We start from the raw sequence: 12,683 nt of genomic DNA, 5'->3' as shown, positions 1-12,683 counted from the left end.
TACACATAAAGTAATCCGCATCCGCTCACCACGCTTTGGGCTAGTTTTCTTGCATGCGCTCGCCACACTTTATAAATTGAACTCCAAACCGACGTGGATAGTGGCAGTATGAACAGGTCAGGAGGACGCGTACCGCGTCCCCACGCATGGCTCGCTGCGCTCGTCACGCTTTGGACTGACATGGATAGTGGGGGTGTTTCAGGAAAACATTCACACCTGTCATGTCATCATGAAATAATAATGATAACACGTGTTAACTGTCAAATGGATTTCCTTTGCATTAAGGATAAAAATGGTCAATGGTTCCCACACAATATAATAAGCGGTGACACAATGATGACTGACTACGCTAACTGCGTAACGCTGACTGACTATGCTAACTATGTAAGCTCCGGTTAGCCGTGAACGCACACACAGTCGCAGACACAAGCTGACTACGCTGGCTGCGGGAACACGATGCTGATGCTGACATGGACGCTGACTACGTAATGTGGCGACAATTTTATTTTAGTAAATTTCTCCCAATATCTCACTAGAATGAGTTAATTTGGAATAGATAAATTGGAATAGTTCAGTCTTATTTCAATCCCATGACTAAACATTTGTCAGACATGAATGTGATCGTCTTCATGTCATCCACTCTAGGGCCAGGTTTGTATGACCAGTTCTTATTAGAGGGTCCCGGGTCCACTGCGCCACCCCCACACTTCTGACCTATCATTGGCAGCAGCCTCTTTCCTCAGTTCAGCACACTTACGACCCCCCCCATTTCCCCGTTTGCTTTCCATATTGTTGGGTGGGGTTGGGGGTACAGGAACCTACACCCTCTGAGGTACTGTCTTGTGGTGTATTTATGAAGATGTGGTTTTTTTATCTATAGAAGTCTTCATGTGGTTTCCAAGCAGAGAATCCAGAATACAACATAACCTTGAATTGCCACCAACGTTCGATAACAGGCTGTACTGAAGCAAGCAACAGTGCACCCGTTGCTGCTTCTGGACTATGAGATGGGACCCACAAGGAACACTTATTCTTGCTGCTGACGGCTGACCCACCGGCCGTTGTCACAGCTCTTTTCAAAGGGTGGAGCGCACCAAATTTTAACTTGCCTTTGGGCGACTGGGATGAACTTACACTTCTGCCCATAACCATTTACCTTCTTCTGTGTCTTTTGGTCGCTCTTCTTTCAGCGGTCAGGTGTGACATCATGACATTACGCACGCTGTGCCACAATAAATAAATAAAAAAAAAAATAAAGAATAATTGCACCATTCACCAGCTGTGGCAGAAGACTAAGCAACAGTGACTCCTGATCGTACCCGTATATGCTTGCGTCATCCTGATCACTGCAGTGGCACAGGCAGTAGAGCTGGATTCTGTAGGCCCCTGGGGCCCAGGACCCCGTATCCCCTGTCATCTGCCCTCATCGGAACCAGCTGCCAGGCATCCCCATCATCAATGCGTATTATACAGCAGGTATTGAGCACTAAGTTGGAATAGATAAGCCTACTGACTGACACACATGGCTATATGTCCACGTCCACCTCTGTTGCATTTATGTGAGAACTACAGTACTTCGCCTATCCTGCCCAGCCTCTAGTCACCCCCGTTCCCCTTTCTTAGCATAGGAGGTCCATAATGTAAGATGAGATGATTCCTGAGGATGGCCGCACAACCAAACACCTGCCCCACCCGCCGTCCAGTCCCCTCGGTACCATGAGCCGCCGTCCAGTCCCCTCGCTAACACATCCCCTCGCATGCACCCGCTAGCAGGAGAATCATTTGATGATCGCCGACCATCGAATGATTTCTCCTGCCTCCGGGAATAAAAGTCAGTCTCAACTGACTGTTATTTCCTTCGGTGTCCACCGAAGACAGGGCAGGCGCTGATATCCTGTGACGTCAGCCGCCTACATCGGGCCGCCTGCATTCCTATAGGAACGCCCAGCGTTTTCTTGGGGACGTCCCATAAAACGCTGTAAGTTCCCATGATTCAGTGCTGTTTCTACCCCGGCCCTCCCTCCCCGCAACGAACAGCCTGGTGTGTAACTCGCCAAAGCTTTCGGTGCTGGGGTTCGCACATGCGCAGAAATGTGCATGCGCAAACCCCCCACCATCGGAAAGGGGCCGAATCCACCCCTTCTGATCGCTAGTGAATTAGGCCCATTGGGTGTAAAAAAACGACATGATCTCCATAATCACTGGTTACTGACCAGGATACTGATGTATTGGATGATGGGACATTAAAGAACTATAATTAGGGAGTATTTTTTGTAACTTGAGAGGGAAACATGTACTAGTAAAACCATATTGTGAACCCCAATACTTCTAGAATATATCAATTTCACTTCACTTTTCATCTCACGTATATGTTGCGCAATGATAACAAAACACAATGAAACCATTATACTGTATATTTTTGCACAGCAGATTTCATATCTATGTTTAATAAGATAAAAGCCACATTGTGCCTTTTTAGATCAACCGGTACAAGCGGTGGACTCATTCCAAAGCAAAATTTGGAAGTTGGCATGATAGTCCCTTCTTGGGTATATAAAGGAGGTCAGAGAACAGGGGTCTGTACCTTTTGCTTCACTCTCAGCTTCTTTCCCCAGAGAAACGGAGAAAATGAAAACCTTGGTATGTATTATTGCTTTCAGCTGATATAGCTATTTATAACTAATGGTCCAATGCAGAAAGAGATATCTCAGACACGTTGTAAGACAGTATGGGTAATATTAGCTCTAGAATAGTTGGCTATACATAGGTTAACTGCCTTCTGTGATAGGCTATGTATGTGTCACGTGTTGTGTAAGCTTTATGTACAGTACCTGAGATGGGTGTAAAGTAATGCATAAAATACAATATAGAAAATGCTAAGATTGTTTAGATTACAGGGAAAATAATAGAGCACTAGCAGGGCTTTATATAACTGAAGCAGGGCTTTCATTAATTATACACACACACACACACACACACAATAGCTTTATTTACCATAGAGCTACAGCAGGGCTCTTTTTACTATACCAGTACAGCAGTTTTTTATTTACCATATACAGAAGCTGCAGCGGGGCTTTATTTACCATCTAGCTATAGCAGGGCTTTATTTACCATATAAAGACACTATATTTACCATATACAGATGGCTACATATACACATGGCTTTATTTACCATATACAGATGCTATTGCAGGGCTTCATTTCCATTACAATTATAGCAAGGCTTTACAGCAATTACCATATAGCTACAGCAGGGCTTTATTTACCATATACTTACAGAAGGTCTTTATTTACTACACAGCTAGAGCAAGGCATAATTTATCATAGAGCAAGGCTTTAGTTATCATAAATCTATAGAATGGCTTTATTTACTATACAGCTATAGCATGGCTTTAATTATAATATAGCTACAGCAGGGCTTTATTTACCATACAGCTACAGCAGGACTTTATTTTTACTATACAGCTATAGCAGGGCTTTATTTGCTATACAGCTACAGCAGAGCTTTAATTATCATATAGCTACATCAGGGCTTTATTTACCATACAGCTATAGCAGCGCTTTAATTACCATATAGCTACAGCAGGGCTTTATTTAATAAACAGCTAAAGCAAGGCTTTATTAATCATAGAGCTTAAACAGGGCTTTAATTATCACAGAGCTACATCAAGGGCTTTCATTTAGTTGAAAGGTATACAGTTCCTAAATCATTGCACCAGTGTATAGGTCAGCATCTGGTGATACCAATACAATAATAGTATGACAGCAGTAAAGATTATTAGGAAAGTAGAAAGGGAAAACATTTCTAATTTACTAAATGATTTGAATGTGATCTTTGTATTTCAGGTGATCATCGCTGCCCTCTTAGGGACTCTACTTGCTAATGATGTAAGTATCCATTTACACTTCCCACGTTATTCTGTAAACCTGCTGATATTTGTCACCAGTGTATACTAGTCTGAAATAATTAGAGAAAAGGAAACAATTTGGAAGACGGTGCTTGATCTCCGCTTGTCCCTAGGGTACAGTTATATAACGGTCTTGTTTCTCCTTGTTTCCAAAGAAAGCAGAACCCTTCTGTGTCTTCCAGTTACGTGCCTTCAGTCACTGTGTCCCTGCCAGATAACGCTAGGCCGCCTCTCATGTGAATATTTTCTATGTTTTGGTTTGATTATCCAGTAGATAATGTGTAATATGTTTCCACAGAATGTGGATATTAACAATGAGGGGAATGATGGTGGCAATGTGCATCAGACTGTGAACATCAACAACCAAAACCATGTGGCCAACATAAACAGTCTGAACGGCTGGAACTCCTGGAACTCCATCTGTGACTATGGAAGAGTGAGTACCCCAAGTAAACTCTCACTTTCTGATACTAGAATGGCGATGCTTGGGAATATTTCTTCTTAGTCTCGACTCTCCCATGTCTGCACTTCAGAATGTAGGTCACAAACTCGGAATTCCCATTGCCTGCTTCTGGGCCTCTGGCTTCATGCATCTCGCCATGTTTTGTGTCCACAAACTCACGTATTTGGTCACATAATTCAGGGGCAGGCCGAGGATTTCTGAAGGGATAACTATCTATGTAAAGTATATACTATGGCCACTATGAAAGGAGTAATCATATGATTTCCATGGGCAACATTCCAGTCCTACCAATTTAGTAAAATGGCGAGTCAGACTTTTGTTACTATGGGGGGGGGGGTTATCAAAGATAAGAGAAAGTGGAGGGACATAAAGTGCTAACCCAGGGGTTCCCAATCTTTTTCGAATCGCGGCACCCTAGAGTATCAGAATTTTTCCACGGCACCCTTAGTCCAAAATATATGTATATATAAAACTAAGTAGATTGTGTTTATGTGATTCTTAAGTTCAGTTATGTGGTAAAGGGCAGGATTTGCTTCTGTTTGTACACATATTTGATGATTGGCAGCCACCAGCACTGGTTTTGTCCATAAATAATTGATCATAAATAATTTGAATTGGTTCTTGACAACCAACCCGTGGCACCCCTGCAAGTGTCCCGAGGCACCCCAGGGAGCCACGGCACACAGTTTGGGAACCACTGTGCTAACCATTGAACTGTTACTTTTCAGTTGGTGGGGTATATTCAATCAGTTTTGAAACTGCCGTCTTGCCGAAAAGATGGCAGTTTTCGATATAAATATATCGGAAGGGGTTCCGATCTATTCAATCTTAGCTTTTTTTTCGGCATGTCGAAATGTTTCGACATGCCGAAAAGCAGGAGGAGTGACGGAAGAGCTGTATTGAAGGGAAAGTATGCCTTTATGCAGAGGACACAAAGGTATGCAACATGATAGACACACCAGGAGGGGTAAAACAAATAGATGATGATCTAGGTAGACTAAAAGAATGGTCAAGAGCATGGCAACTACAGTTTAATGCCAACAAAATGCAAAATCATGTACTTGGGTCTCAAATATCCCAAGACTAAATATATTATTAATGGTACTATATTTGAAACTGCTGAGGAGGAAAGGGGTCTAGGGGTCACCATTTCAGGTGACTGAAAGGCAGATAGGCAATGTAACAAAGCAATGAGGAAGCTTGGTTGCATATGGAAAGGAATAAGCAGCAGAAAGAAAGAAAGAAGTCATGATGATACTGTAAAGGTCATTGGTATGACCTCATCTTGAACACTATGTCCAGTTCTAGAGGCCATATCACCAGAAGGCTATAAATACATTAGAGATGGTACAAGAAGGGCAACTAAAATGGTGCATGGCCTACATCACAAAACTTACCCAGAAATAAAAGAAATCTCAATATGTATAAGTTGGAGCAGAGAAGAGAAGAGAAAGGGGGAACATGATAAAAACACGAGGACATGCAATGAAACTAGAGGGAGGGAGGTTCAGGAGAAATCTGAGGAAAAATTGCTTGACAGAAAGGGTAGTGGACAAGTGGAATAGCCTCCCATCAGAGGTGGTAGAGGCTGAGACAGAAGAGAAATATAAACATGCTTGAGGAAGACATAAGGATATCCTTACAAAGAAATAAGGATCAAATAGGGTTAAAAAAGGGACAGACTAAATGGGTCGAATGGTTCTTATCTGCCGTCAAATTCTATGTTTACATGTTTCTGTGATATTGGGTGATCGGGCCGATGATTGTATAGCTGTATACAGGGGGTCATTCTGGTTGGCTCACTAAGCAGTGGTAATTCGCTGAGCAGCGAGCCTCCTAACACCGCCCGCTGGGCGTACGAATGCCTGGCTCTGCCGCATTGGGAATATCTCTGTTCTTTTGCAAATGGATGTTTTGCATAAACATACATTTTCATGAGACCATCGAATGATTTCTGCCCTGCTCTCGAATCTAATATGTACTTTTCTTGCTGATCCAGAGGAAAACAAAAAGTTGTAACAATTATAGTTTCAAATACTGCATATAATAACTGTTTTTTCTTTATGCGGTTGCTCATTCATTCATTCACATTACTTTTCCATTTATCCTCCTTCCCCAACAATCCTGTGTAACAGAAGAAAACCATTTGCTTATTATTGAAATTGAAAAGCTGTAACTTGTGTGACAAAAGGCCCATACACACTGGACGATTTTGATCTGAAAACAGCAGCTCACTTTTATCATTGGAGCTGCTCTCAGCTCAAAATCCACCCATTGTGTATGTCCCAGCGATGAGTGGTAATGCGGATATTACCACTAGATGAGGGCGGTGCGGACAGTGTGGACAGCTTTCCATAGCGTTCTGCTATGGAAAGCCGTTCTCCCCCGCAACAATCGCTTGGACGGCAAAGGCAAAAATCGTTTTGTGTGTGTGCATTGAGTGATTTGCAGCCCAGTGATTTTCGGCATCATCACAAAACCCCCCCAGTTTGTATGCACCTTAACAATTCAATTTCGCATACAGAATTATGACATACTGAAATAAATGTGGTTGTGTAATTTTTATAAAATTTGTTTTAAAGGGTGTTTTTGCAACACAACTGTTCGGAAAGAAGAAATGTGTAGTGACAAAGTTGGACAAGACTGTGTTTCCCAGCCTGGAAGTCCTGTCCAAACAGACACCGGTAAGTTATTCCGTTTTGTAGAACCGTTAATAGAAATGCTGGGACCAGAGACCTGATCCTGCTCTCAGTACAGAAATAGTAATGTTTTACAGCATCAGCAATGACATCACTGCATCAGCAATGACATCAGTGTATTATTCAGAATGCCGTGTGAGATTGTGCACAAGGGGCACGATTCAAGTCTGATCAGTCCCCGGCGTATATGCGCAGGTAACCGATAGTGCGGCTCTGCTCATGCTCATGTGCCTATTTGCAAAAGTCGAAGAGGTGTTCGCTCGGGTAGGGGGTGGATGGCGGCAAAAACGGGGCTCATTCATGGGAACGCCCAACGTTTTATGGGCGTCCCCATGAAAAGGATGGGCGTTCCCATGGGCCATGCGGGAAGGCCAATGCCTGCCGGGGGCAGGCGGCTGACATCACAGGACATCAGTCGCCCACCTCGTCAATTCAGACTGACTTTTATTTGCGAAAGCAGGAGAAATCATTCGATGGTCAGCAACCATCGAATGATTTCCCCTGCTAGCGGGGGCATGTGAGGGGATATGGTCTATTTCTCATCCCCTTGCATTGTACTGAGGGGGTTCGGCAGCGAGGGCTGGTATTCGACTGGGTGGCATCTTAGGTCCTCGGTAAGCTGCGATGTTCACAGCTTACCGAGCAAACCTGAATCAGGGCCAATATTTGTTGCCACGACCAGTTTAAGAATTCCATGGAGCCATCCATGGAACCATCCATGGAACATAGAGTTTCTTAAAACAAGGCTTTAACATAAAGATGATCACAGGAACAGTGTCTTTGCTCAGACCTATGTGTTTGTGTTTGCAGGGCTGCCGCTTAGAATTTTGGAGCCCTGATTTTTTAGTCCGGATCCCCCCCTCACTTAACGCCCCGCTCCGGGTCCCAACCCCCTTCCACTGAGCTGCTCAGTGCGCTGTTGCTGAATGACAAAGTCCTGCTCCCAGAGTGCAGGCTTCTTTGCCTCTGGCAAAATGTGGCACGGCTGGTGAGTCAATCAGGGCTCGCATAGTGTTAGCCAATTAGAGCGGCTGCTGGCAGTACACAAGCTCTGATTGGTTGCTGCCATCTGAAGGTGAAGAAGCCTCCGGGACTCTGCAGGGCTTCGTTCACCGAACTGTGATAGCGCAGGCAGCACAGCAGGGGCAGTGGCGGGGGGTGCGGTGAGTAAAATGAGTTGCTTGGGTCCTTCCCTCTCTCTCAGAGAGGCTGGGACCGGGTGCAGCTATACCCACAGCACCCCCCTAATGGCGGCCCTGTGTGTATATTGCATATGTTGTAGGCATTTGATGGATGGTACTTAGTATAGTGCAGCTCTGGTGAAAAAGACATGGAAATTGTAGGACAGTGGAACGCTAACTAACAGTTGTAACTGAAGTGGGAAATTATAATTTGGTGTAATAAGGGATATTAAGAAAAAGCTAAGAAAACCCATCATCACTGATGATAATGTAGTAGGAATACCTTAAATGTAACCATATATACATTTAGGTTTATAGTATACAGTATGTAATAATCAATAAATGCGATCTCTCTTTATATCTAGCTCCCCCGTGCACAGCCATTGTTCAAGTATACCGTTAGTAACCAGATTCCCATTGCCAATATCGGAATATACGGAGTACACGTAGAGGCCCTGTGCCGGGGAATACCCTCCTACTCTGGTGATGCCATCCAAGGTGAGGACTCCAATAAATATGGGAGTGATTTGGGAAATCTCTATAAGGCTAAATGATGAACAATGCATTTGTAATTTGTATCAAACTATAGCAACTTAAATTGAATAGATACATGTTAATTCCTGATAGGTTATTATGTTGAAATAAAAATATAGCACTATGACAATATCTAGTAAAATGAAAATTCCATGTCCTAACCCATATACATTTGAATTCATTGGGCAGTGTTCAATGCGACCGGCGTTTAACCCCCACCCCGGCCTCTCACCCTATTCGATGTTCCGGGGGACGGATGGCGAATATTCCCCCAAGCAGCGAGGCTCGTGGCTAATGCAGGGAGCCTGCTGCATTTAGCTGCGAGCCTCACTGTTTTAGCTGCCGCACATGCTTTTTCCCCTTTGTTACAAAAACCTAGCAAGGGGGAAACGGCGTGAGCAGGGGGTCAGTTGAATACTGACCCTGCGAGCTGTGACAGCGAGCAGGCAGCACTACTCGCTGTCACAGCGAGCAAAAATCATTGAATACACCCAATAATGTTTGAACATGGTGTAGAGTTTATTGTTATTATTATTAATAATAATAATAATAATAATAATAATAATCAGCATAATATTAATAGGAATCAGTAGCAGGAAAAAAGGAGTAATAATGCCACTGTATGGCTTCATCTAGAATGCTCTGTCCAGTTCTGGAGGCAATTTCTCCAGAAATATATAAATACATTAGAGACTGTCCAAAGAAGGGAAACTAACATGGTACATGGCCTACATCACAAAAGGTACCAGGAAAGACTAAAAAATATACGATATCTTGATCTATGAAGAATATGTATAGTTTGGAGCAGAGAAGGGAAAGGGGGACATAATAAATACTTTCATATATCGATGGTCTGAATAAGGTCCAGGAGGGAAACATTCTTCAAATGAAGGGAAGTATTAGAACATGGGGACATGCACTGACACTGGAGGGAGGGAGGTTCAGAGGAAATTAAAAGGAAAATGACTTCATAGAAAGGGTAGTGGACAAGTGAAATATCCTCTTGTCAGAGTTGGTAGAGGTTAATACTGTACAGCAATTTAGACACACTTGGGATAGACATAAGGATATTGTTACAAAGCCCTAATTAAAAAGGTTTGAAGATGACAAAAGGATGAAAGAACAAGGGGCAGACTAGATGGGCCAAGAGGTTCTTATCTGCCGTCAAATTCTCTGTTTCTACATATTTTTTTATGAATGAGATCAATAAAATCAATCTACTATACTGTAAGAGAGAGACATCTGTTTTTAATGAGAAGCAGATGCAGAGCAGACAGCATAGAAATAGTTGAGGAAACTTAAAAATCTATATCTCCATGATTGGAGATAAATGAGCAGGAAGAACATGAGGAGAGAGCAAGGTGCAGCACCTACTACAGTGTTTAACGTGTCATAATAATAATAATAATAATAAAGTTTTTTCTTTCTCTATTCATCAGTGAATGAGTATTATGCAGGTTGTGACCCAAGCAGCATCATCACCATTGGTGGCATCAGCTTCTGCTTTTAAACCAATCCTGAGACTCCTGCATTTGATACCAAGCTCACCGCAGCATAATTCTAAACTGTTCACAAAATGATTTCTGCCTTTTTTTCACGCAAATAAACTATTTCTATAAAATATGGCTGTTCATTTATGTGTCCCTATATATCTATATCTATCTCAATCAATCAAAAGATCTGCCGCGGTTGAGGGTGACCGATATTGTGTGTACACGCTGAACTATTATGGTAAATAATCTAGTTCAGTGATGTCTCTGGGACCTGCTGAACATGCCGGCCAGTGACTGTACAGCCAAATTGCTTGTTCAGCCGACGTTAGGGGGTGTTAACGTTGCACGAGGGTGCACATCGTTAACAATATTGTGAAGACATAGTAAAAGATATCGATCAGAAGGCCCTTTCGGGGTGATTTATTTGACTATATCCTCCAGTGTGTATGGGGCTTTAGTTACTTGCATGATTCTCTTGAACCAAGGGCAGCATTAACTGAGGAGGGGTCCTGAGTGTCTACATCTGGCCCTCTCCTCTTTAGCTGGGATCACAGCGAGTATCTGAGTCTCATGCACAGGCTTCTGGGAAATAGCACAGTGGCTATTTTCCGGGCAGTACTCCTACTGTGCATAAAGCGAGCCATGCTATTTGCGCAGTGATTTGTGCAGCGCTGATGCTGTGAGACTACGGAGAGCTAAATAATTAACCCCTTGAGTGGTATGCCGGGAAATTTTCCAGGCTCAGCTGCGCTGCCGCAGCGGGCTGTCCCAGAAAATTTCCGGGCATACCACAAATATGAAATAGGTGTGCGCCAGTGGTGTCAAGGTGTGCACCACTGGCGCAGCACCTCTAGAGCCCCCCCTCCCCAATCACCCCCCCAACCCTCCATCACCTGTGCTCTGCCGATCACACGCCGGAGCTCTTCTAACACCGCTCCCCCCACCTGCCGCCATACTTTTAGTAGCAGTGACTTCGGCGGCAGGCTTGGGGATGTTCGGGGTGGCTCGGGGGACTCGGGAGCGCTCAGGCACCCGAGTCCTTCCGAGCTGCCACGAACATCCCCCAGCCTGCCGCCGACGTCACTGCTGAATGTGACAGGCCGGCGGCTAAGGCAGCGGGGACACTAGCGGCGGCAGGGAAGCTCCGGCGTACTAACGCCGGAGCAGAGGTGAGGGAGGGGGGCTTCCCACTGTGGTTGGTTTTACTGGGGCAGGACAAATCTGCCCTGGTAGGTTTGTCCTGCCCCAGCAAAAGCCACCACTCAAGGGGTTAAAAGAACATAAGGGTCATTATGTATTAAACATGGATGCAGAATGTGCAGGCCCAAAAAAATAAGGGGCAGAGCCGGCGCTACCTGCTCACTAAGTCCTGCAAAGAAGGGAGGCGCTGCGCTGGATAGGCGCTCCCCCGCTCTGCTACAATTCTGATGTGGACTGCTGCTGTCGGCTGCCGCAGCCTGCGACTGTCTGACTATGCATGGCAGCGGCGCTGGCAGCATGAAGAGCGGGCAGCGCCAGGTCTCTACTCTTCCTCAGCCCTGAGCACTGTGTCGTCTCCTCTCAACAATCTAAAATCCTACAACATAGCACTGCTTGCATTGATTATAAAGTCTGCCATAGACTGAATTAGTTGAGTGCTGTGGGAAGCACAAGAGAACCTCTGCCAGGGACCCCAGGTAAGCTGCTGTACATCTGGAGGGGCCGAGGGGTGTCCCTATCGGCATCAAGAGGCCCTGACACTTCATCTCTTTCTGTCTTGTGTCAGGTCAGATACTTCTACACCCAGGGCCGGTGCTAGGCACCGGAGCGCCCCAGGTGGGGAGGGGGTAGGCGCCCCGGTGCTCAAACACTTACCCGCTCCAGGGGGGCCACGCTGCCGGGTCCAGTGATGCATGGCGCCGTGACCTAGGCAAATGCCTAAGGCTGCCTAGTGGTGGCGCCGGCCCTATCTACACCACAAGTTGTATGTGTTTTGGTGGGGCACAGGAGGTATGGGGAGGGGGCACAGGAGGGATGTGTGATGGGGCACAGAAGGGATGTTTGTGATGGGGTCAAAGGAGGAATGTAGAAGGGAGGGCACAGAGGCTGCAGGACCCCGTAAGTGGGTTAATGTGTAATGGGCAATACAGTGTGCATAATCCTGGTGTAATGTGTCTAAGGGGCTCTAGATGACGCAATGTGTTTAAGTGGCACTACTCTGTTGTGTAATGTGACTAACGGACACAACTGCGTGGCGTAATGTGAATGGGTACTATTATGTGGCCACACCGCTTCCCCACGTTCTAAATTATTCTGTGCGCACTGTCTGTGTTTTTAGTGTGTGTGTGTGTGTGTCCCAAATCGGCTCAGTGTAAGGGTGCCTTAAGGTTCACTGCAATGCTCTTGCAAAATGGTTACAGAGAGGA

At 44.9% G+C, this 12,683-nt stretch overlaps 1 protein-coding gene across 1 annotated transcript; it reads left to right on the top strand.

Annotated features, from left to right (window-relative positions):
• Positions 1-2,628: 2,628 nt before the first annotated feature.
• On the top strand, positions 2,629-10,349 carry LOC146072591 (gastrokine-1-like). Its single transcript, XM_083179799.1, has 6 exons — positions 2,629-2,640; positions 3,847-3,888; positions 4,207-4,344; positions 6,954-7,055; positions 8,617-8,749; positions 10,225-10,349. Exons 1-6 carry the CDS (start codon positions 2,629-2,631, stop codon positions 10,293-10,295), a joined length of 498 nt encoding a protein of 165 aa, XP_083035925.1. The 3' UTR covers positions 10,296-10,349.
• Positions 10,350-12,683: the final 2,334 nt, after the last annotated feature.

This window comes from Crinia signifera, chromosome 4 (assembly GCF_055691185.1).
Source record: "Crinia signifera chromosome 4, ASM5569118v1, whole genome shotgun sequence".
Taxonomy (NCBI): Eukaryota; Metazoa; Chordata; class Amphibia; order Anura; family Myobatrachidae; genus Crinia; species Crinia signifera.
This window is presented reverse-complemented; position numbering and strand designations above follow the sequence as displayed.

What these genes read in the sequence shown, in the direction of transcription:
- LOC146072591 (XM_083179799.1), top strand. An exon ending in GGACTCTACTTGCTAATGAT is followed by an intron (nt 3,889 to 4,206) that starts GTAAGTATCCAT and finishes ATGTTTCCACAG; the next exon opens with AATGTGGATATTAACAATGA. An exon ending in CTCTGGTGATGCCATCCAAG is followed by an intron (nt 8,750 to 10,224) that starts GTGAGGACTCCA and finishes TCTATTCATCAG; the next exon opens with TGAATGAGTATTATGCAGGT.